The sequence below is a fragment of the Pongo abelii genome, chromosome 19 (genome assembly GCF_028885655.2).
Source record: "Pongo abelii isolate AG06213 chromosome 19, NHGRI_mPonAbe1-v2.0_pri, whole genome shotgun sequence".
NCBI classification, from domain to species: domain Eukaryota; kingdom Metazoa; phylum Chordata; class Mammalia; order Primates; family Hominidae; genus Pongo; species Pongo abelii.
Genome location: NC_072004.2, coordinates 22,761,072 through 22,785,722, shown reverse-complemented (window position 1 = coordinate 22,785,722; position 24,651 = coordinate 22,761,072). Strand labels below are relative to the sequence as shown.

The 24,651-nt window shown below is 53.0% G+C and overlaps 1 protein-coding gene across 1 annotated transcript in view; it reads left to right on the top strand.

Annotated features, from left to right (window-relative positions):
* USP22 (ubiquitin specific peptidase 22) overlaps positions 1-17,665 on the top strand; it is a 43,473-nt gene extending 25,808 nt beyond the window's left edge. The window contains exons 6-13 of the mRNA XM_009251395.4: positions 1,508-1,655; positions 4,469-4,574; positions 6,102-6,260; positions 9,394-9,520; positions 10,379-10,470; positions 12,377-12,439; positions 12,994-13,143; positions 14,251-17,665. Coding sequence (XP_009249670.3) covers positions 1,508-1,655; positions 4,469-4,574; positions 6,102-6,260; positions 9,394-9,520; positions 10,379-10,470; positions 12,377-12,439; positions 12,994-13,143; positions 14,251-14,293 — 888 coding nt within the window. The 3' untranslated portion in view covers positions 14,294-17,665. The remainder of the gene's footprint in view (positions 1-1,507; positions 1,656-4,468; positions 4,575-6,101; positions 6,261-9,393; positions 9,521-10,378; positions 10,471-12,376; positions 12,440-12,993; positions 13,144-14,250) is intronic.
* Positions 17,666-24,651: the final 6,986 nt, after the last annotated feature.

Below are 24,651 nucleotides of genomic sequence, written 5' to 3'. Positions count from 1 at the left end.
CACGGCTGCCACCTCAGCCCCCACCGGCTCCGTGACCTAGACATGCTTCTCAGAGCTGAAGCAGCTCAGTCACCTCAACTAATAACCAGGCTGGTGCCTGTTCTTCAGGTGCCTTGCACAGGAGCCAGCCAACAGCCCTGGCCTGTTCCAGTTCGTAACCTTTGCGAGAGACGCAGCCATGCCAGCTCACTCATGTCTGTCTGGTCATTGGTCGCTTTTGTGGGACAGGCACAGAGTTGAGCAGTTGGACAGAGGCTATCCAACCTGCAAAACTGAAATTATTTACTGTCTGGGCCTTTCAAAAACAGATTGCTAGCCTCTGGTCGAGCCTAACCCATTTCCTCAAAGTACCCGCAATGTGCCATAACTGCTGGGGGCACGGCCCAAATAGGAGAAAGGAGGGTGCAGCTGGGAAGTTGGTGGGTGGTTTTATCACTGACTTTAGTGATAAGCTCACTTGTGTTAGATTGTTTTTAGACTCAGGTTGGTTAAGGTGTAAATTACAGTCACATCCACCTTCTAGCGTATGGATAGATGAATTTTGACGAATGCATAGTTGTGTAACTGCTGCTACTCAAGATGATGAACTGTCACCTCTCTGAACTCCCTCGTGCCCCTCCGAAGTCACCCCCCAGTCCCCAGACCCTGGTAGCTGCCGATCTGTCTTCGGTCCCTTGAGTGTCCTTTACCAGCGCATCATACGGATGGATGCATGCAGGAAGTAGCCTTTCTGAATCTGGCTGTCCCTGCTTAACATAATACTGGGTGGATTCACCCGTGTCTTGCGTGCATCCATGATGTGTGCTTTCGATGTCTGAGTTGGGTTCCATTATGTAGATGGGTTATGGTTTCGTTGTCTGTTCCCCAGTTCAGACACATTTGGGTGGTCTGTGGTTTTGGGTTTTTTTGATGAGAAATAAAACTGCCGTGAATTCTGTATTTGCACAGACAAGACCCCTCTGTGGGTTCTGACCTGGTGAGGAAGCCGTGGGATGGAAGGTGTGCTGCTGGGTCTGGGTCTGGAGTTGAGCTGTTGGAGAGGACTGGCTGGCAAGCCCTCAGCTAATTGCCATTAGCCTCAGAGGCAGAGAGTCCTGTGGCTGATGCTGGTGAATTCTGCGTAATCACATTGATGTGCTTCCCTTTGCAGAGGTGCTGGTGTCCATGGGCCTGAGTGGTTTGGCTAGTGCTTTGAGGAAACTAGTATTGGGCAAATCGAGTCACTTTTATTTGCATGTGATCTCACAGTAGCAAGTCATAATTCATCTTTTAGGCTTATATGTGGAAAACTAGACGGTGGAAAGGTAAAAATTCATATGAAGACTCAAAGTCCAGTGAGCCCAGATAAAAATAGACTTTGCAAAAAGTAGAAAAGTAAAATTGAACCATTTGTGTCAAATGAGCCACAGCCAATGGTAGGCATCTTATAAAGGTTTTGATTGTGTGGACTCTGTGTTCAGAGTCTATATTTATTCCTGACAAGGTTTCCTTCCCCGATCTCTGGCAGTTTTACTCTGGACACCGGTCCCCTCACATCCCGTATAAGTTGCTGCACCTGGTGTGGACCCACGCGAGGCACCTGGCAGGCTACGAGCAGCAGGACGCCCACGAGTTCCTCATCGCGGCCCTGGATGTGCTCCACCGACACTGCAAAGGTGGGCCCTGGGCTCTGCACCCTCCACCAGGGCAGGATGTTTTCCTTGAAGGGGAAGGAAGCAAAGCGAATGTATGCACTCGTGCAAAAAGGGGCACAGGCGACACATTCCATTGTTTTGTAGCCCTTGTTGTCATTTGTTTCTGAGGTCACCACAACTAATGACCTCAGAGAGGCTCCTCCTAGTTTATTTTTAAGAGGCAAGGAAGTAGTTGCAGCAGTATGGCAGGTCCTCAGTGACCGATCACAGTGAACAGCAAGCTCTTGGAGCCCTCTTGGGCCTGTGCTTTGAAGCCCCTACCTGCCCTGGCATTTCTGGGACCCTGTGGGTTATCAGGCCTGAGGCTTCTGGACATCCCCCCAACACAACTTAATCACCCAGCTGTCTCCTTCCCATTGGGGACTCTCCAAAAGGACTGATGGTTGCTCTGAAATAGCCAAGAGAGCTGGGACACAGGACGAGCAAAGCTTCTCTTGGGGTCTCATTGGACCTGGGCCATCTCCCCCAACATAGTCCCACAGCCTGGCCCCAGGGTGGTACCCTCATGATTTTTCAGAGATGTGTGGTGTTGGTAGTTGGCGGGGGCAGCTCTTAGCGCTGGAGGCGGGAGGCTGGGAATGAACGACTTGAGCCAAGATCGGCTCCTCCCCACCCCTCATGGTGGAGATCCCAGTGTGAGGGACCTGCAGCTGAAGTCTATCCATACAGGCAGAGAGACTGAGGGGTGATTCTCAGATGAGTGTGGGCTGGTCACTTGCAGGTCTTCCTAAAGCCCGTGCTGGCATTTCTGATTCAGCAGGTCTGTGGGGGGCAGGGGCTTCTTCACTCTTGATCAGTTCCCAGCCCATGCTGATGCCGCTGGTTCAGATGCCACGCTCTGAGAACGCATGCGCTCAGGTCACAGGGCACCTGGCTGCTAGTGAGTTTCCCGTGGCCTCTGGGCTGGCACAGCTAGTTGTAGCCGATATCCTACCAGTTAATTTTAACTTGGAGTCTTTTAGAGAACAGAGTCCTATTTTGACGGTTCACCAAGTTGAACAGCTTGGTAGGCTGGCCTTCCCATCGCTTCTCATCCATCTGAAGGCTGTGCACCCAGGCCCTAGGCGCTTACGCACAACCTATGGGTTCTGAGATCACAGCCCAGAAACAACCCACGGTTGAGCTAAAATGGCTGGTTTTGGTCAAATGTGACTTTGGGTTCTGTTTTCTTTTGGTACTTACTTTTTTTCCTCTGAAAAACTGCGTGATCCTTTTCATTCTTACCTAGAAATCAAATGAAAGTTACTTAGTAGCTTACTAGGTAGAATTTCATGTCCTAGTATGATTTATAAGAGAGGAAAGAGCCACTGTGGAAGTCGACTACGCTGTTATCCCAAGCACCTAGTGAGAATAACAAAGAGCCTTCTGTAAGCAGCAGAAAGATGTTCTAAAAATCACTTGCTCAAAAATGCATTGCTGTTAAAATGTTCACATGACAAAAATGTGACAAAACCTCTGACGTGCTTCTGACAGAATTCCCTTGGAAATGTCTGAAAAGAAATATAAGGTTCTTCTGTTTAGAAACCTGGTTGCCAGAGCTGTTCAGCGAGGTGGCCTGGCCACGTGCCATTGGTTACGTGCAGTTGTTTGTCCTTGTGGCCTTCATGGCATCTTTCTGTTCATCTTTGTTTTGTTTTGTTTTGTTTTTGAGTCAGAGTCTCGCTTTGTCGCCAGGCTGGAGTGCAGTGGTGCGATCTCAGCTCACTGCAACCTCCGCCTCCTGGGTTCAAGTGATTCTTCTGCCTCAGCCTCCTGAGTAGCTGGGACTACAGGCGCCCGCCACCACGCCCAGCTAATTTTTTGTATTGTTAGTAGAGACGGGGTTTCACCGTGTTAGCCAGGATGGTCTCGATCTCCTAACCTCGTGATCCACCCGCCCTGGCCTCCCAAAGTGCTGGGATTACAGGCGTGAGCCACCGCGCCTGGCCATTCTGTTCATCATTCTTCGCATCTTCCTGTATGGATATTCTTGTCCCCTGAATTTTGTCCCATGAATTTGAGATCCCTCTGGGAAGCATTTTTCTCTCTAATCTTAAACCTTCCGCTCTCAGAAGACTCAGTGGCCCTTCTCTATTCCTCTGTCATGATTCAGCGTTTTTGAACTGTGATGTACAGGCCTTGTGCCCTGTCCCCACTGTCTAGTGAAGTTATGTAGAATATGTATTCCACATATGAATTAAGTTCCGCTCCTTAAGTTTCTTCTTCACAGATCTGCACACATGGATATGAATGAAGCGTGTATTGAATAGAGAGGGTGGGAGTGGCGCTTCCAGATGCAACTGACTGGAAGACAAGCTGTCCCCTGGGGGCTCCAGCTGATGAGGACAGCCTGTGTCCTGCGGTGTCACTTTCTGAACTTGGGGCACCATGATACCTACTCAGGGAGGGAGGTTGCTGGGGCTTCCCCAGGTGTTCCTGGCCCACCATATGTTCAGCTGTATCACCGGAACAATATTGATTCATTCTTTATATGATAATGAGAATCGATTATTCTGCTCAGTCACTGGGCATTAGGTGGGTTTTCTTGGCAAGACTGAAGCTGTGGGGCTCTTGTTAGGGAATGAGAAAAAGGAGCATTGAAAATCCAAGTGCTGTGATTTCTCATCATATTAAAATAACGAGGAGACCCTCTGCTAAAATGAGGAGTGTCCTCACATGGGCTTTTAAAGCGTTGGCCCTGGCTCCCCCAGGCCTCTGCAGGGTGAACTGCTCTTCCCTTAGAGACTCCCCATATTTGGGGAGACGCTAATCCCAGAGCCGTGGTCTGTCTCCAGGTGATGACAATGGGAAGAAGGCCAACAACCCCAACCACTGCAACTGCATCATAGACCAGATCTTCACGGGCGGGCTGCAGTCAGACGTCACCTGCCAAGTCTGCCAGTAAGTGAGAGGCTGCGTGCTTGGCAATGTCAAACCCTCTGGGGCCATACTGACATCCTCCCAGTCTCCAGAGCTCCCAGTCTCCAGAGCTGTGTGTGCTCTGAGAGGTCTTTAAGGAGGCTACGAGAGAAATGATTAATAGACGCCTTGAGCGCGAAGGTTGTGGGGTGGGGGTGCTTCCTCTTGGGGAGGTCGTAGGGCAGGTGTCCCCTCGGGATGCGAGCCCTTCGTGTTGAGGTCTTGGCTGTTGTCCACAGCCAGCAGTGTGTTCTTGGAAGCTTCCCCCACCATTTCTCATCTTACAGTCCTTGACCAGGGACCAAGTGAAAGAGCCCTCTTCAAGAAGGCGTGGATCATGCATGGTGGATTGTTTTTATACGTGCTTCAAAGTGTGTTAGTTTTCATTATTTTACGGTTTCTGGTTCCATTTTCTGATGTAGTGGCCCTAATTCTTCTCGGGTGTGGTCTCTGCTTAGCGCCTCAAGTGTTGAGTGTAGGGAGAATCCACTGCTTTGTTAGGTTAGGGGACCCTCTCACCCAACCTCAGTGCATGCTACTGGTTTTTGTTTTTGTTTTTTCAGGCATGGGGTCTTGTGTATGTTGCCCAGGCTGGCCTTGAACCCATGGGCTCAAGTGATCCTCCTCCTTAGCCTCCCAAGTAGCTGGGACTACAGGCGTGGGCCACTGTGCCTGGCTCTGTTCTTTACTCCAGTTGAAGTTTAAAAACCCTGGACATGATCTACCGAAAGTATTTCAGAACCCGAAATGGATTGTCACTTCTAAACTGCATAAGACCAGCAAATGTCGGGAAAGGCCAGTGCTGCCTGTGTCACGGGGGCCGTTTTCTGTAAGGAGCGTAGACCGTTCGGGGCCTTGTCTCTGAGCATTAGAAACCGAGTTTGCTCTGAGCAAGTTGGACCTCCTCGCTGTCCCTTAACTACTGAATTCCATTAGTAGGAGATTGTCTCAAGATTTAAATCCTGTATAAATACCTAGAGTGAATTTCCCAGTCTGCAAGTTTTTGTTTTTTATATTGTTAAATAAATTTCTAGCAAGGAACTGGCCTTGTGAGATGCAGCATTGAATGTCCAGTGCGGGCCGCTGGGCCTGGCCTGGGCATGCTCTGTGAAATGTGCAGGGGTCTCCAGTGTCGCCTAGGGTCACAGGCCCCAAGTTCTAGATGCAGCTGAGATAGACCTGTGGATTCAGAGCCTCTGACAGGGCCCATGAGTTTATCCTCCTCCCACGTCCCTCAGTGACTGTGATGGTCTCCAGACTGGGAAGTCCTTGCTTGAGGAGTGCCCCTCACCTTCCCAGTTCACACAGGCCCCTCCCCAGGGCCACCTTGGGAGCCAGGACACGTTGGGTGTGAGCACTGCTGCTCTCGCTCCTGCCCCATCCCACCTGAGTGTCAGTGTGACAAAGGGCACAGCGGGGAAGGGATGTGGGAACGGCCTCCACCCCGGGCTGCCTCTGGAGCTGGGTGGGTGTCAGTCCTCACAGCCATTGTTTTCCCTCTGCTTCCAGTGGAGTCTCTACCACCATCGACCCCTTCTGGGACATCAGCTTGGATCTCCCCGGCTCTTCCACCCCATTCTGGCCCCTGAGCCCAGGGAGCGAGGGCAACGTGGTAAACGGGGAAAGCCACGTGTCGGGAACCACCACGCTCACGGACTGCCTGCGACGGTGAGAGGCCTGCACCCCCATGGTGGGGGCGTGTCTCCTGGCCCGAAGGTTGTGCTCCATCAGGACCAAAGCAGGGCTCTTTCACATGCCCAGGACAGAGCCTGGGCAAAGATGCAGCATGAGCCTGGATTGGCTGCAGTCTCTGGTGGTAGTTTGTCCTTTGTTTTGGCCAGATGACTCAATATTTCTGTCCCCCAGCTTCGCACAGCGCCAGATGTCAGTGTCAGCATCTGCTGCTCCAACCTCCGCATGTAAATGAACCCAGAGCCAAACTGGCTGCTCCCTTAGCCCTTGTACTAATCACCTACCCCGGAGTGTGAGCTGAGATGCGCCCGGGCCTCTCCCCATGGTCCACGGCCTTCTCTGCACATGATTAAAACTTAGTTGTGATGTTCTGTACTCTTAGGGCCGGTTTTGAAATTGTGCATGTACTGCTTCATTTGGGATAAGTAATAATATTTACAAAGTGATTTTTTTTTTTTTTTGAGACAGAGTTGTGCTCTGTCAACCAGGCTGGAATGCAGTGGTGCAATTTCTGCTCACTGCAGCCTCTGCCTTTCAGGTTCAAGTGATTCTCCTGAGTAGCTGCGACTACAGGTGTGCACCACCACGCCTGGCTAATTTTTGTATTTTTAGTAGAGTGGGGGTTTTACCATGTTGGCCAGGCTAGTCTCGAACTCGTGATATATCAGGTGATTCACCCACCTTGTCCTCCCAAAGTGCTCACAGGCATGAGCCACCACACCTGTGAGTGATTTTTTAAAAAAATGTATTTAAGTAGCTGTAGCATACAATTGTAAAGACAGCAGAAAACCTTCCTAAAATTTGTCTGTTTTATAGCCTTTGTTTTATTTGCATCAATTAAAGGTAATGCAGAAGAGTCCTTGTTGAGTGGAAGTATCCCTTAGAAGAGGTACGAGCCTTTGGTTTCTGTCTGGCTGCATAGTCAGCAGGACCAAAGTTGCATGTTTATTTTATTTTTTGAGATAGGGTCTTGCTCTCTCATGCAGGCTGGAGTGCAGTGGTGCCATCATAGCTTACTGCAACCTCGATCTCCTGGGCTCAGCCTCAGTGTCCAGGGCTCAGCCTTGGTCTCCTGTCTCGGCCTCCTGAGTAGTTGGGACTATAGGTGTGTGCCACCATGCCCAGCTGATTTTGTGATTTTTTTTTTTTTTTTTTGAGACGGAGTCTCGCTCTTTCTAGAGTGCAGGCTGGAGTGCAGTGGCGCGATCTCGGCTCAATACAACCTCCACCTCCCGGGTTCACGTGATTCTCCGGCCCCAACCTCCCGAGTAGCTGGGATTACAGGTGGCCACTACCATATCCGGCTAACTGTTGTATTTTTAGTAGAGACTGGGTTTCGCCACATTGCCCAGGGTAGTCCCAAACTCCTGACCTTAGGTGATCCGCCTGCCTTGGCCTCCCAAAGTGCTGGGATTACAGGTGTGAGTCAGCGCGCCCGGCCAACCAAAACCTTTTTAAAGAAAGTCTTTGCAGCTAAATTAAATTTAATCATAAATTCCAATAAAATGAAAGCTTTGCCAAAACAGCAGGCCATGAGGGAGAAACCACACTTCACAAACTACAATGTGTAGGAAGCCTGTGTTGGTAGGAGAGACATAACGTGGTGCTGACTCCTGGGAAGGTGGAGGAGAGGTAGAGTGCGCCCTTCCCCACTTTGTATTGCAAGCAAAGGCTCCTTTTCGAGTCCTTTGGAGAGCAGATCACAAAGCTAGCAACGAAACAGGTGCAGCTTTGCCCAGAGGCCCCCTCATCTTGCCCTAGGTAAGATGGCAGAATTTCCAGAGCATAAACAAGGGCTTTCCATACCTGCTTGTGAAAAGAGTGAATTTTTTGCTGGTGTTTCAGCTTCAAAATTTGGCGTGTGCTTTGTTGAATCATCTGTTCTGCAGGTTTTGTCAGTGGCAGCTGACACCTGTGCCAGACACGCTTCTGATGCAGCCCTCCTACCTCCTGCTTCTGCACTGTCAGGAAATTACCTTTCCCAGACCTCTCGCCTTTTTTTTTTTTTTTTTTGAGATGGAGTCTTGCTCTTGTTGCCCAGGCTGGAGTGCAGTGGCAAATCTCGGCGCACTGCAACCTCCGTCTCCCAGGTTCAAGCGGTTCTCCTGCCTCAGCCTCCTGAGTAGCTGGGATTATAGGCATGCACCACCTCACCCGGCTAATTTTGTATTTTTAGTAGAGACAGAATTTCTCTGTTGGTCAGGCTGGTCTTGAACTCCCGACCTCAGGTGATCCACCTGCCTCAGCCTCCCAAAGTGCTGGGATTACAGGTGTGAGCCGCCGCACCTGGCCAACTTCTCACCTCTCTATGTGAAACTGCTTATGTTGAGATCATTGTAGATTCACATGCAGTTGTAAGAAGCCTTTAGGTACCCTTTACCCCGGTGCCCCGATGGTGACCTCCTCAGCACTGTGGTGTGACGCCCTGGCCAGGATTCAGACATTCATGCAGAAAGTACCCAGCATCTCCATTGCCTCCTCCCTCACCACCCACTCCGTAACCCTAGTCGCCCTGGACTCCTGCATTTCCATACACCTGACAATTCCAGAATGTCATGTCAACTGAATCATGTAACAGAGAACCCTTTGAGATTGGCTTTTCTTGCACATCCTAATTCTCGGGGGACGAATCCAGGGTACAGCTTGGGATCAGTAGTTCTTTCCTTTTTTGCTGCTGTCTCATACTCCATGGTACAGTGTTCCACAATTTCTTTAATTATTCAGCCATGGGAAGAAACGGGGTGTTTCCAGTTTTGTGACTCTTAGGAGGAACATTCTGGTACACATTTGTGGACAGTTTTTGTGTGAACATTAGTTGTCATTTTTCTGGCTCAAATTCAACTGCTGGGTCATATGGTACTTAGAAAATTATTACCATTTCCCCAGGCCTTTCCTGGAAACAAAATAGTTAAGATAAATATTCTGTAAAGAGACAGGCAGCAAAGGTGGACAGCATTTTCTCTTTTTTTCATTGTTTCGTTTTTAGTTGTTAAGTGTATGTTTTTGGTAGGGAAATCAACCCAATGAAAGAGATAAAATATCTCTTTCCTGTCATTTTTCCGTCTCTCGCATCTCCCTTACCGCTCCTGTCTTTTTTGAACGTCTGTAGATTCACCAGACCAGAGCACTTGGGCAGCAGCGCCAAGATCAAGTGCAGCGGTTGCCATAGCTACCAGGAGTCCACAAAGCAGCTCACTATGAAGAAACTGCCCATCGTAGCCTGTTTTCATCTCAAAGTAAGTTTTCTAGAAAGCCAACTCTAATGGCAGACTTAGTTTTTAGTCCACAGTATGGCCCTCAGCCTTTTGGTTTGCTGTGCAGTTACATTTTTTATAATTGCAGCAAGCAGGAAGAACACCAAGGAAGGGAGGGTGTGAGGGAATTGTCCTCCCGTCTGTGAATTGTCCTTTTGTCTGTGCTGCGGTAAACAAAATCAGTGGCTTCACAGTGAAAGTAGGATGTGAGTTTTCTTGGGAGTAGAGTGGTTGTGAAGTTTTTATTACTTCTACCATTCCTCCAGCTACCCCCTCCTCAGGTTTTCTGTTTTATTTTAAGACAAAGGCCCTCAGCATGCAGATCTGGTCCAGGAGTTGGCAAGCTCTCTCTAAAGGCCCAGATAGTGAAGATGTCAAGCTCCATAGGCTGCGCGCGATCATACGATTCTCTGTTACATGTTGTTTCATTTCACCACCCTTTAAACATGGAAAGCGCCCATTCCTAGCTTGCTGGCTGGAATAGGTGACTCCTGATCTAGGCAAAGGACTGTCTTCTGTCTGGTGAAAGGAACAATTTGTTCATTTCTGCTGCCACGGGCCATGGATCTTTGTTTTGTTTTCTGTGCTTTGCTGGGTTTGCTGTAAGATTACTTTTTGTACCCTTGGTGTTACCACTGAACAATCCCATCATTTGAAGACTTGAACCCTGTAAATGAGGACTTGGGTGGATTACCATTGTGTTTTTGAATCTGTAATTCTAGATGTAGCTACAAGGCAGTTCAATACACAGACACCTGTCATTGGAAGAAGGCCCTGAAGCTTCCAGTGACATTTCTGATCTTCTTTCCTCTTCCCTCTGCCCCCTTCCTATTTCTGCAGCGATTTGAACACTCAGCCAAGCTGCGGCGGAAGATCACCACGTATGTGTCCTTCCCCCTGGAGCTGGACATGACCCCTTTCATGGCCTCCAGGTAGGTGGGGGTGTAGGCCCGTTCTGTGTCCGGAGGGGCTGTGATCCTATCAGGACAGGAATCCAGCTCGGAGCTCCTATGATAAGATGACTGTTGGCCGGGTGCAGTGGCTCCCACCTGTAATCCCAGCACTTCAGGAGGTCGAAGCGGGCAGATTGTGAGGTCAAGAGATTGAGACCATCATGGCCAACATGGTGAAACCCCGTCTCTACTAAAAATACAATTAGCTGGGTGTGGTGGCAGGCACCTATAGTCCCAGTTATTTGGGAGGCTGAGGCAGGAGAATCGCTTGAACCCGGGAGGTGGAGGTTGCAGTGAGCCAAGATCGCGCCACTGCACTCCAGCCTGGTGACAGAACGAGACTACGTCTAAAAAAAAAAAAAAAAAAGACTGTTGATACTAATATAAACCCCACCTTCCCCAAATCTGTTTATCCTGATCTTAAGCTACGGCACACATTAATGAGTTGTTTTTCGTCAGATACCCTGTTTTTGTTTTGAATGTTTCTCAACAATTCTCAATCCACTTTCAAACCGGCAAAGTCCTCAAGGTGGGATCACAGCGAGAAGGCAACACTTTAGTTCATAGAACAGATGTTGAAGTACAGACAGACATAGTTGGTTTTGCAGTTGTAGATTGCGTTTTCCTTTTCAAATTTGCCTATTCTGGGGCACTTGGAATTGAGCTGCTTACTAATGCATGAGCCACATAGGAGTTTCCTGTGGGTCTGTGACAAATGACCAAAACCTGGCAGCTTAAAATTAATCTCCTCACAGTTCTAGAGGTCGGAAATCTGAAATCAAGGTGTTGGCAGGGCCCCGTGTCCTACAAGGGTCTGGAGGATTCCATTCCTCACCGCCTCCATGCCGGTGGTTCCACGTGTTCCTTCTGTAGCTGTGTCACTCCCCTGGCTTCCGGGTCACATGGCCAGCTCCCCTGAGTCTGTCCAGTTCCCTCTGCTTCTCTGTCATGACCGTGGTCACTGGCTTTAGGACCCAGGCAGATCATCCAGGAGGATCTCATCTCAACATCTTTGCTTTGAGTCTCTGCAAAGACTGGTTTTACAAATGAGGTCCCAGTCTCAGGTTCTGAGGGTTGAGACGTGGATGTTGTTATTTGCAGGGTGTTATTTTTTGGTGGCCACAGTCCCAGCCCCAGCACCGTGGAAAGCATGTTGCCTTTTGGTAGTTAGCGGCCTCTTCCTGGTGTCCTTTCTCATAGCTGTCCCCCCCCTGTGGCACACAGATGACCTCCTGAATAAAACAAGACCAGAGTCAGAGCTACATGTTATCAGTATGACCACGATGGTCACGTACTGAGGGAGGTGACCGTACTGTTCTAAGGTCAGGGTCTCAAAGATCTTGGTGTTTCCTGCCAAACACAGCTGTGGGAAAATGCAGTAAATAATGTGCATGGCTTCCTGTTCCCAGCACCGCCTCTCCCCCATCTCACCAGGAGAGGTGCTGGTCATGAAATAATGAGCAGCAATCTTTGTCCCTTTTGAGGAGGCACCTGCCTAGGTTGTAGAATGGATTCAGCTTACCCTTTCAAGCTAACCCTTTACATGTGGGAGGCAGAGCGCCTTCACCATCTGCTTTGTCCCAAACCAAACTCACATTCCTCTAGATATAGCTCCCATCACCAGCCCTATTCAGGACCCACCTTGGAAGAACCAGGGGCCATGCCAGGTGGCCTCAGGACCCAGGTGTGCTCTGAGGCAGGGGCCTCCACAGCTCGAGCATCAGTGTCCTCATGAAACATGGGGAAATTTCTGCCTGAAGCATAAAGTGCACCTTGGTGCAGCGTCTGCATGGTCAAGCGTGGATAACTCTTGGTTTCACGAGAGCCTTTTGTCTCCGGGCCTCATGATTTTAATGATGCTGAATCCTGCCGTTGTCTTTTACAGCAAAGAGAGCAGGATGAATGGACAGTACCAGCAGCCCACGGACAGTCTCAACAATGACAACAAGTAAGTGGTGCTCAGCGGTGTGGGTGTCTGGGGCCTCTGGCCAAGAGCTGGGGGTGGGCTCCTGTCTGCCTTGTAGGGCGCCCAGCAGATCCCCCGCCACTGACCTGCTTCCCGCTTGGCTGCCCACAGCTCCACTAGGAAAGGCCGCTCCATGTGGCGCCACAAATGCTCCCTCCTGTTGGAGGAGCCTAGCCCCACTCCTGGCCTCTGGCAGGAGGGAGGTTCCATCTGGAAAGCTCGGTGTCCATTCTTCTTGCCTTGGGGTTGTAGAAAGTATGAAAGGCTGGGGTGTTCCAGGATCCCCACTGCTGACTACAGTCACCACTCCCACTAGATGTGGTTCCAGGAAGCGCCTGGACCCGGGCTAGAGCCAAGGTGGGTGACCAGGCTCCCTTAGTTCCTGCAGCCTCCTGTGCATCAGCCTGAGGCCCTGGGGGTTGACAGGCCCACAGGCCTCCCGCTCCCTGCCTGGGCTGCCTGGTTTCTGATGGTGATGACCTCGAGTGAGGGCATCGAGTCACCTGCGCCCTCCCTCTCCCTTCCTCCTGCACTAGGTATTCCCTGTTTGCTGTTGTTAACCATCAAGGAACCTTGGAGAGTGGCCACTACACCAGCTTTATCCGGCAGCACAAAGACCAGTGGTTCAAGTGTGACGATGCCATCATCACCAAGGCCAGCATCAAGGACGTCCTGGACAGCGAAGGGTGCGTCCTGTGGGGTGGGAGGAAGGCCCTGCGGTGGCCACGGTGCTTCCCTTCCGGTATAGCTGAGACCAGCCCATGTCTGAGCCTAGAACCACTCGAAGGTGTTGACCTTCATTTGCCGAAGTAACGAGGCCTGTTCTGGATGGGATGCCAGTCTTGATGTGCGCTCAGGTGGGAGAAGAGGTGCCTGAGTAAAGGCCCTCTCTGGAGGCATTCCCTTAGCACAGAGAACATCAGAGCAGTTGTTTTTTAACCGCGTGAACTGAACACATCAGTTCTTCTTTTTTTTTGAGACGGAGTTTTGCTCTTGTTGCCCAGGCTGGACTGCAATGGCATGATCTCAGCTCACTGCACCCTCTGCCTCCCAGGTTCAAGTCAGTCTCCTGCCTCAGCCTCCCAAGTAGCTGGGATTACAGGCACGCGCCACCATGCCCGCCTAATTTTGTATTTTAGTAGAGATGGGGTTTCACCATGTTGACCAGGCTGGTTTCAAACTCCTGACTTTAGGCAATCCTCCTGCCTCGGCCTCCCAAAGTGTTGGGATTACAGGCGTGAGCCACTGGGCCCGGCCCACATCAGTTTTTTATCAGTGCCTCTCTCTTTTCCAGTTTCATTCCTTCATGGCATAGAAACCTGTTGACCCTCCAGGGGTCAAGGGGACCCCAGCTGCCATGAACTCCCTGAGGGCTTTGCACTTTACATTCTGAGCAAAACAGAAGCCAAGCCCTCTTGAGAGGTTTTATTTGGAAGAATCTGGGATAAAGGACAGTCTTCAGGGCGATGAGGTGGATCTGGACTGGACCCACTTGAAAACAGTGGGCTCTGCACAAGGATGGGGCTGTCACAAGTGGGGGAGAGGCTGTGGGAGGTCGGGTGAGGCAATGGGTGACCTCGTGGCAGGTGGGGGTGGTGGTCAGGCTGCAGAGATGGGCAGGGCCAGCCAGCGAAGCACTCTTTCCTCCTTGCGGACTAAAGCCAAAACCATCAACTCGGGCCTGGCCGACCTGTGCAGAGCACAGAGCACGTGGGCTCTCGTGTAGGGTGGGTTGTTCTGGCTCCTGTCTTAGGAGTTAGAGGTGAGCCTCCTCCCTCCCTCTGCCTCCACAGGTACTTGCTGTTCTACCACAAACAGTTCCTGGAATACGAGTAGCCTTATCTGCAGCTAGTCAGAAAAACAAAGGCAACGCATTGGCAAGCCTCACAAAGTGATCCTCCCTGTCCCCCCCGCCTCCCGCCGCCTCCCTGGCCTGGTGACACCACCTCCCATGCAGATGTGGCCCCTCCGCACCTGGACCCATCGGGTTGGGATGGACCACATGGACGGAGAGGCTCCCGGAGCTGCTTTGAAGATGGATGAGATGAGGGGTGTGCTCTGGGTGGGAGGAGCGGCGTACACCCGTCACCAGAGCATCTCTTGTGTCCTCATGATACGGGGCTGCAACGGGGGCCTCACAGCACAGAGTGACCGCCGCCTGGTGTTCCCCAGCACTCGGTGTGGAAAGGTCCCTACCTGCTGTAAGATTATGGGTCCATTAAAGCAGTAAGCTGAAGACAGAGAGGTGTAGTGTGCGGGACAGAGGGCCTTGCAGATGCCTTTCTGTTGGTGTTTTAGTGTTAAAATACGGAGAGTATGGAACTCTTCACCTCCATTTTTCTCAGTGGCTGTGAAGCAGCCTTCTAGCTTCGAAGTAAGGACACTACGTCGCGTTTTCAAGCGTGTCTGTTCCGCAGGTAACTTAGCATCAAGCTGCACGTGGAAGCATCTCACAGTTTTCTAGAAACAGGCATTTTCTTATCCCTCTCCCGCTCCTTTTTCCACAAAGGTGAATTTCATAAATGTAATACTAGTAAAGTGAATGAATTACTGAGTTTATACTGAAATTTAGGTAACTTCTCCTTTAGTCTCGAGAGTGAGTCTTGTTTTTTAATCGGTGCCGTTTATGTTGCTGCCCGCCCTGTGGCCCTGTGTGCCTGGCTCCTCTGGGTGCCTTGGTGTCTGCTGGTGGCTGGCAGTGGGCGCAGCAGAGGAGAGTTGTGCTGCAGCTCATACGGTGTCTCTGTCATCTCAGTCTGGAGTAAATGCAGCCTCTGCCAGTGTCTGATGGGTTCCCTCCCTCCTATTTTCTTCGTCTGCCTTCTGTCCCATTGCCTGGCTACCGCTGCCTGGCAGCCAAGGGTGTTGGTCGCGAAGCTGGAGTGGCCTTTGGTGGAGCCTGCATCTTGTCTCGTCTGCCTCTGCTTTACGTTTGGTGTACTTTCGGGCGTGGTGGCAGTAAAATGACATCGTGATTGAGCTTGTCAGCAGAGCTGAAAGAGAAAGTAGAAGGATGTGCATTGTTCCTTGTAAGATATCTTGCATGTATCTGTGTATTCAAATTCAAACAGAGATGGTTTGTCCATTTGTCCACTGAGAAATTATAAACTAGGGACAAGGGGGAGGAAAAGTACTGAAATACAGTTTATGAAGCAACTGTGTCTCGGGCTGTGCTTGTCCCGGGAGCCCCAGCTGCATCTGAACTGAGGCTTCTTCAGTCCTGCAGGAACAGGATCATCTGTCTCAGCGGTGGGCAGATGTTTTTATAGACAGCCAGGGAGTAAACACTGTTGGCTCTGTGGGCTGTATGGTCTCTGCCATAAATAGTACAGAGGTGTGGCTGTGTCCAGTACAACTTTTAGACACAGAAATCTCAATTACATATATTGTTCCATGTCAAGAAACTTAAGATTTTTTTTTTTTTTAACTGTTTAAAAACGTGAAACCTATTCTTAGCTCACTGGCCATGGAGAAGCTGGTGGGGACCAGACCCAGCTCCTTAGCTGGCTGGGCTGGGGAGGGGGCAGTGACAGTGGCAGCTGAGTAGCTACTCACTGCTCAGTGTAGAAAACACAGGACTTGGCGATCATAACCTGCAGAACCATCATGCGTGGCAGAAGCCTGAGGGATGCGGTTTCTTGCCCACGTGCTCAGTTCATTTTCTGTTGTCTTTCTGCATTTAAAGAATTCACATGGAAGCATGTTTTTATAAAATAAAATTAACAGAGAAACAGAGATGGGCCGAGATTTTCAGAAATGGCCCCATGTGACCAAGTTCTGCTGTTTGGGTGACAGTGCTTTGAAGATCTCTTTTGAGGATGAGCAGTCTTTTTTTTTTTTTTTTTTTTGAGATGGAGTTTTGCTCTTGTTGCCCAGGCTGGAGTGCAGTGGCACAGTCTCGGCTCACTGCAACCTCCACCCCCTGGGTTTAAGCAGTTCTCGTGCCACAGCCTCCCAAGTAGCTGGGACTACAGGCATGCGCCACCACGCCGGGCTAATTTTTGTATTTTTAGTAGAGATGGGGTTTCACCATGTTGACCATCCTGGTCTCAAACTCCTGACCTCAGGCGATCCACCCACCTCAGTGTCCCAAAGTGCTGGGATTATAGGTGTGAGCCACTGCGCCCGGCCTATGAGCGGTCTTTTAATCAGGAACAAATCTAATGGAAAGGAGAGTTGACTGAAGTTGGCCCACAGGATTGTGAGCTGGGCAGTGCCTTCCTGAAGGCTTGCCACCTTGGGACACCCTGGTTTACTGGGGTGTCTTGCGGAGTGCAGAAGGCAGTGTGTGGGCCTTGGGCCTTTCTGGCAGCTGCCCGGGTTTGGCCAGACCCTGCCTCCCCTCCCGCCGGCTAACCCCTAGTCCCCTTCCGGTCTCCACTTGCATTCAGGGGTGGCTGCTGTTCTGAGAACATTAGAACTGGGAAGAGAGATGGAGTCACATGCATTCTTGGTGGGCATTATTCTAAATTTTTGTATCCAAGTTAGTCCCCCTTATTCCACTGTGGCATTACCGTTCTAAGCAGTTACTCGATGCTGCTGCTGAAGAGCTGCTCACAGGAGGCGGCGGCGGCCCCGGCACTGCCCCTTGCATTAGGTCTTGTGTTTGATGTGCTCTTGTGAATTTGTCAGAACAAAATATTTACACGTTGGGTTCAGGAATCTCTCCTTTTAGCTCCCCATCTGGCTATGAAATTCAGGAAACCTCCCGTTGCCTAGTAATCACCCTATGTAGGTGTAAATTGTGACAAAGTGCATCTGACCACTAAGGGGCCCCCTCGGTGACCCCAACACATTCACAGCAGTGTCAAAATGGCCTGCATTTTGGAGATGCTGGCTGGCCTTTCAGTGCCTCCCAGGAAGACACATGGCCTTTCCCTCTTCAGATGCCTGAAGGGAGTGCTTTGAGGTAGGGGATGTGCTGGGAGTGTGGGCCGCCTCCCTCCGGCCCCGGGGCCCTCTGTGGACCTGGGCTCCCTCCGTGGACCTGGGCTCCCTCCGTGGACCTGGGCTTCCTGGTGAGCACTGCAACCTCCCTGGGCGTTCCCTTCAGCGCCAGCACCACTGCAACATATAGACCTGAGTGCTATTGTATTTTGGCTTGGTGTGTATGCTCTTCATTGTGTAAAATTGCTGTTCTTTTGACAATTTAAGTGATTGTTTTGTTTACTGTAAGTTTGAAAATAAAAATTAAGAAAAAAATTCCAATGACTGTGCTGTGGTTGGAGACTTTATTTACCAAGATGTTTACTCTTTCCTTTCCCCTCCCATTTTGAGGAGCTGTGTCACTCCTCCTCCTCCCCCCCAATGCTTTGTAGTCTCTCCTATGTCATAATAAAGCTACATTTTCTCTGAAAACTGGCCGGTTTTCCTTTTATTGACACAAGCAGCCGAAGAGAGGGTGGCAGGAGGGAGAAGAGCAGCCAGGGCACACCGGCCTGCATGGGGGCGTTCCTGGCCTGAGTCAGTGGCCAAAGCTGCAGCCTGGCTTTGTGCCCAAAGTCTTGTTTGGGTGTCAGGAAGGCCACGCATTCAACGTTTCGTCCCTTTCTGTGAGTGGCCTGCTGCTGTTTGAGCTTCGTCCCTCCTTTTTTGGGCAAGAAGGTGACATCCAGGATTCAGGACAGCCACGGACCTTCAGACCTGAAGCCCTTGACATGCTGAATCCTTGCCAGGCTCAGATTGCAAGACTCGGGCTGTGGTTATGTGCATTTTGTAGCAAGTTCCCTGTGTGGAGAGTAGCAAATGCAAAGAAATACTATCATCAGTGGAGAAAAGATGTGCACAGCTATTCAAGTGCGCGGTTCTGTGACAGGTCACGAGGCCATGGCGGACCTCTATAAACGTCCTCTCCCAGCCGCCGCCACACACTTCGCCTGCCCTCAGCGGGTCAGGAGTCTTCTCGGCCTCATCTTCGGTTCTGAAGCCTCTGAGTTCTGAATAGTTCTGCCCCCTCCTTTTTCAGATGCTTCTGTGGCAAACCTTTGTGGCAAGTTACTTGACTTCCTTTACTTGGAAACACTTAAGAACACCAGAGAATGCCCCGGGGTTTCAGACTTAGTCCTGTCTCCTCATATTAAATAGAACCATTGTTGTGTTCCCCTGGGGGAAGCTTCACTCTTCCTGGGTCCTAAGACCTTCCAACCAGCAAAGCTCCATTTCTCCAGGACAGGCAGAGGAAAACTTTGAGACATGCGGTGCAACACTGAACATCGTCCACTTTCACACCTTCACTCAGAACTACACCTGGTTGTGGGAGAATCATCACCATACACTGGCTTCCAGTAGAAAGCATAAAATTCAACCTCACCACTTCAGCATAACAGCGATCGTAAGTCCAGTTGCTTCCAGGTGGTGGGGGACGTAGCGAGAACAGTTAGTTCCCTAGTCAGGCCACTGCTGCATGTCCCTCACTGTGAATGAGGTACCCTGGTCACAAGCAATGCCATGTGGGCTGCTGTGATGGCAACAGGCAGGGCTGGCAAGTCTATGTCCAGGTAGGGGCTCCCTGTAGTGAAGGCCGATCTCAGCCCTCTCCACACTGGGCACCCTGCCCACAGGTAGCCAGCCGGTCCTCCTGGGAAACGATGCCAGTCCAGGGATGGACATCACGTCTCTCATCAGCAGATGGGGCACTCGGCAGTGGTGTTGGCCTGGTCAGGGAACAAGCAGGATGATGAGCCTCTTCCCTCCCATGCCTGATGGCTGCTTTGTTTGTGGGCCATCCAGCAATCATGGTGACCAGGGAAAGGAGCTGACTCCATCCACCTAGTGTGCTGTTTTCCCCACCTCAGGATCAAGAGCATCCTCTGCAGGGATTTTTTGGTGGGAACATGGGAATGTGGACGAAACTATTTTCACAGTCTGAGCTGCTGAGGCAATGACTGCAGGGTGCTTCTGTCCTCTGGGAAGCCCGGCTGGAAGGCGCTTGGCAGTGGTGCCTGCTGTGGCTACGGCAGGGGCTAGGCTGCAGGACGAGGCCTCCAGGAGGCGTGTGGTGCGGCAGACAGGGCCTTGAAGCCTCCGGGTGCCATGTTGGCATAGTGGACTAGGGCATTCGGGGTGCTGCTGGGCCAGGCTCTGGGGTGCAGACTGCCTGCACTGCAGCGATGAGGCGGGGAAGAGGCAGCAGCATTCACAGCTGTTGACCCCCTTGAGCCAGCCCTCCACATCGTCATCACTGCAAGTGCTCAGCGTCTCTGGCCTGGCTTGCTCAGGTTCTCTGATGTGAATCCTTACAGCGTCAGGGCTTGCAGTGCCCTGGTCCCCTGTGTGGTCACCTGGAGGCCTGCGATGCCCCTGTTCTAGGACAACTTGGGTTGAAGCCAGGTCCCTCTGGGCCTGGGACTCAGGCCCTGGGGGACAGGCTCTGACCCACAGGTGGGGTCAGAGGCCTCAGGGTCCTCTCCAGGGCTGGGCCCACAGCCCTGGGGCTCTGGAGTCCTGGGGTCCCCGTGTGGCTCCCTGGCCTGAGGCTGAGGCTGGCTGGCTGGGGCTGCAGGACCCCCATGGTCAGCCTACTCTCCAGAGGCCTTGATGGGACCAAGTTCCCCACTAAATGGATTTTCCAAGGCCCAAAGGCCAAACAATAAAACAGCAGTAAAAACCAAGGTCCGGCAGCCGTCTGGGGCTGAAGGCAGCTGGGCGTTTGCCGTCTGGGCTCCTTCCATTCCAAGTTCTTCTACTGAGGGGGGTTGCAGGGAGGTGCCACCTTGCTGCTGGGGTGTCTCTCGACCTGCATCCTGTCATAAGCCCAGACAGGGCCTGGTGTCGGGGTCCCAGTGGGCTTGCTGGGCTGGGCCTGTCCTGTGGTTCCAGAGCTGCCCAGGTAAGATGTTGAAGTGACGGGCCCAGTAGCCCTGTTCAAAATTGCAGTTAGGGAACCATGGACTCCCAACATCCAGGTCTGTTGGGAGCTGTGGCATAGAGTTCCAGCACAGGCATTTTCATGTGCAAGGCCTGACCTCACTGGGCGACAGGCTGGCCTCATCTTGAGCCTCTGGGCCCCTCACAGAGGGGCTTGCTGCCCTGGGTTCTGGTGAAGCCTCCTTTTGCTGCTGGGCCTTGGCCTCAGCCTTGGGGACAGCTCCATCAGGCCAGGCTGAGGGAGGACAAGGCTTTTGTCCCAGAGGGACTGATGGCATGAGTCCCTGGAGCTGAGCTGGTGGGGTGGGGAGGGCCAGTCTGTACCCCTCACATAGGGGTCCAATGCCAGGGGGCGCCCTCAAGGACCCTCACTTCAGTTCTGCTGAAAAAAACACATGGTCACCGAGCCCATCGGGCCTCTCCAGGGCTGGGCCCCACAGGCCTGGGCCTCTGGAGTCCTTGGGGTCCCCGTGTGTTCCCCTGGCCTGACACTGAGGACACCTCTGCAGGCTGCTGATCCCAGGGTGAGGGCTGTGTGCAGCCTGGGGTGGGGGAGCTTTCAGGGAACCTCAGGTCGGTCCTGAAACGGCTCCCAGGCTTCAGGCTGGCTCAGGGCTTCCTGCCTCACACCCTCACCTCAGAGCTGTTCAGCAGCCCTGACTCAGGCCTTAGGTGAAAGAGACCTTCGCTGTCACCCAGTCCCCTTGCCACCTCACATGGGGTCTGTCTCCACAGTGGGTGAGAAGTGAATGGGCACGGGTTTCCCTCTGCCCTCCAGGCCGTCCACCCCATGCCAGGGCCGGACAAATCCCACGCCCGGCTGAACTCTTGGTTCTGGCTCTGGGTCAGGGCTTCCCCCTGTGCCCTCTGCCTGAATCCTCCCTGGGTCAGGGACACTGATTCTCTCTTGTCTCCCTGGCTTGTTGTCTTGACAGCCTTGGAGGGGCACTCAAGAATGAGGGATCCTGCTGCTTGGAGGCAGGGGTGGGGGCTTCAACACCTGGATCTGACTGCCCCAGTGCCCTTCAGGGCCCTTTGAGGGGGCGATGGGGACAATGTGGAAAGGGGTGGGAGGAAAGTTGGGGGGTCCTGCCCACAGCCCCTGCCTGTCCGCACCTCATTTCCAGCACACATGCACTCAGCGCCTGCCCTGAGGAGCGGCAGACCCATTTGACTTCCTTAGAGTAGAGGAGGAAGAGGAGGAAGGAGAGGTGCAGGAGGAAGGCCAGGTAGGAGGACGGGTGGGGCCAGGGCACTCCCCACCATTCACTGCCCCAGAGGGTGACTTGGGAGGGGACTTGGTGCTGGAGCCCACCTGGGGGTGGCAGGTCCCAGTGTTTCCTTGTGAGTTCCTTCATGGAGTTTTGAAGGTTCCTGAGGACCACGTTGTCCTCCCGGGCCCAGCTCTGAAACAGTCGCTCCTGAAACTCCCAGATGGTGCTCCAGGAAAGCTTCATGAGGTGCTCTAGGGACAGGGCGGGTATCAGGCCAGGAGGGGTCCCTTGGGGGGATCTGTGCCTGCACCCCATTTCTACCAGGCCCACCTCCCACTGGGTGGTGCCTGGTCTTCCTTGGCCACCCCGGGGTCCAGCTGTGCACAGGAGGCCAGAGCAGGGGAAGGGCGGGTAGGAAGTGCTCACCACACTCCTGACTTTCATCTGGGTCATGTCGGGGGTGGGCTCAGTGTCATCGTGCCTTGCCCAGCCCACCAGGCCAGACCCTCCCTTCAAGACAGAGCAGAGAGTCACAGGGACAGTGTAAGGACACTTCCCTCAGGCCAGCCGGGGTCTGTCCTGCATATTCCCCCAGGCACCCTCGGGCCCTGTGTATTCTGAATGATGCACGCGCCACGGCCGACAGTATCCGCTCGCCCTCCAAGATGAGCACATCCCACAGTTGCAGGGTGAGCCCGAAGGATTTTGTGGGGACAGGAATTGTGGGAGGACCTGCCTTTCTGGGCTGGGGTCAGAGGCCTGAGCAGGGCCGCCTGGGGTTTCAGTCTCCTGGAGTGCTGGGAACCCCTCTTCATGGGATCAGAGCCCCCTATAAAGCAGGGTCAGACAAGGTCCTGCAGCTCCTCATGGGGGACCCACCTCAGCAGCGCTGTTGCTTCTGGAAGGAGGGGCTTCTTGAGGACTTGGGGCTTCCTTGGGCCCTCCCAAGTCGGGTCCTGGTCCAGTCTGCCCATAAGGCTGGGCCTGAGCCCTGGCCTCTGCCGTGGGATACACCCTCTCATGCAGGGCCTGGTTTGTGTGTCACGCAGGGACCTGCCTGTGCCTCCTACGGGCTGGGGGTGAGCCGAGTCCTCCTGGTGGAGCTGGACCCCTGAGCTGGGGCAGCTGGGCACTGTGTCCATGGGCTGGGGTCTCCCTGTGCCTCCTTACCCCATCAATGAAACACCGGAGGAGCCACCGCAGCATGAAACCCTCAATGCACAGTCCTTCCTTGCCCTGCAGGGAGGGGCAGAGGTACTCAGGGCCTCCTGAGCTGCCCTGCAATCCTCCTTTTCAGGCCCCTCTGCAGACCCTTCCTCAAGAGGCAGAACCCTGGGTGGTGGACAGGGGTCTCCCAACACGTCCATGCACGACGCCCGGTGGACACACTTCCCTTAGCCCTGCTTAGCCAGAGCTCAGCCCTGGTCCCAGTACCTCTGGATCCTCTGGGGCAGGAAAAGGAAACTTCCAACTCATGGAGAATCCCCATCCCAAGTCAGGCCATGGCTGGGACTCGGCCTCTTGCCAGCCCCATGAGGGGCTTGAGTCTCCCCTGGCCCATGGGACACAGGGTGTCATTCACTCGCCAGGTGTCTCATGATCTTCAGGAAGGACTTATGCAACAACTGCTCCTGGTACGATAGGAGCCTCTGGAGCTGGGCAGTATTTGGGCTGTAGAACACTGAGAAGCCCCCGACCCATCACCAATCAGACCCAACTCCAAAGATGTGGAGGCATCAGCTGGAATTGCTGGGTAATGGCAAGGGACCCCGGGCCCCAAGGCCTCCCTCCCTCCCATCCGGTGACCCCACCACACAGCCTCAGCCCGGGGGAGGAGGGCCCTGGCTGGAGGAGCTGCCCAGTGGCTTCCTGGGTCGAGGTGCCAGGAGGATAGGCCTGCCTCTGACACCATGAAGCAGGGCTGAGGCAGGTGGGTGCCAGCAGGGAGAACAGGGTGGGTGCTGGGATGCTGGATATGGGGTCAGGCTGGGGGACATGTGATGGGCCGACATTGCTATCTGGGCTTCGTTGGCCCATTCATGTGCAGGGAGGGTGGCTGGGAGCACAGCCAGCTGGGAGGCGGGAGGACCCTCAGGAAGGTGAGTGGCGCCTGCACAAAGTCAGGGCTGGCTTCGGGCAACAGAGGGTGGCCAGGGGGAGGTATCAGTCCCTCTGCTGTTGGGGATGAAAGGCGTCTGACTTGAGGTGAGAGGGTCCCTGTCCAGACCCAGGCTCCTGTGGGACCCTCAGTAGGGATGTCCTCGAGGCTCCAAACAAGCCGGGATGCAAGGAAGGCGCCTTGCCTGGAAGTCGGGATCACCGGCCAGGGTGGCCGTCCCCTGGCCTTGCCGTGTAAGGCCCTGGGGGCAGCTGTCCACCTACCCTGCAGGGGGTGCCTCTCACCGTCCAGCAGCTGATCCACCATGCCCAGAGTACGGTCACTCAACATCACGCCCTTGTGGACTATCTGAGACTCATTCCAGGAGAGTGCCGTGGGGGTGAGGCTGTGCCACTCTGGGCCTCCACCTCAAGAAGGCCTGACAGCCTCGGTGTTTGCTCCCTTGGGAGCTTTGAGAACCGCTCAAGTCGTCCAGGTGGAGAGGCCCCATGGAGAGGGATAGGCCCTGAGATCACCTGCAGGAGAAGCGAGCCCCGACCATCGCAGCATCAGAGCCAAGCCTCCAATGGCTCCATCCCCAGGACCATCTGCTCGAGAGGCCCCAAGCAAGAGCAGCAGAAGACCCACCCAGCTGAGCCCCGCCGCCCCACAGAGCCATGCAAGGTCACATAATGGTCATTTTTAGGGCACTGAGTTTGAATGACCAGAACAAAGACTCGCTGCTCTTGAGGACATGAAGAAGGTGCCCCAGCTTCTCATTCCTCTCTGCCCAGACCAGTGATCTGAGGCTTTCCGTGGGAAATGAAACATAGATCCTGCCTGGCCCTTAGGATACACACGTGATTCAAAATCCCTAGCCTAAGAAAATCAATGCAAATTAGAATTAGGAAAAATATCACTTTCTACCTGTCACGCCGGGGGTGGGGCAGGGAACACAGGCACCTCGCATATTCGTGGTGGAATGGACTCTCGAGGGCCATTTGGAATGACCCCCC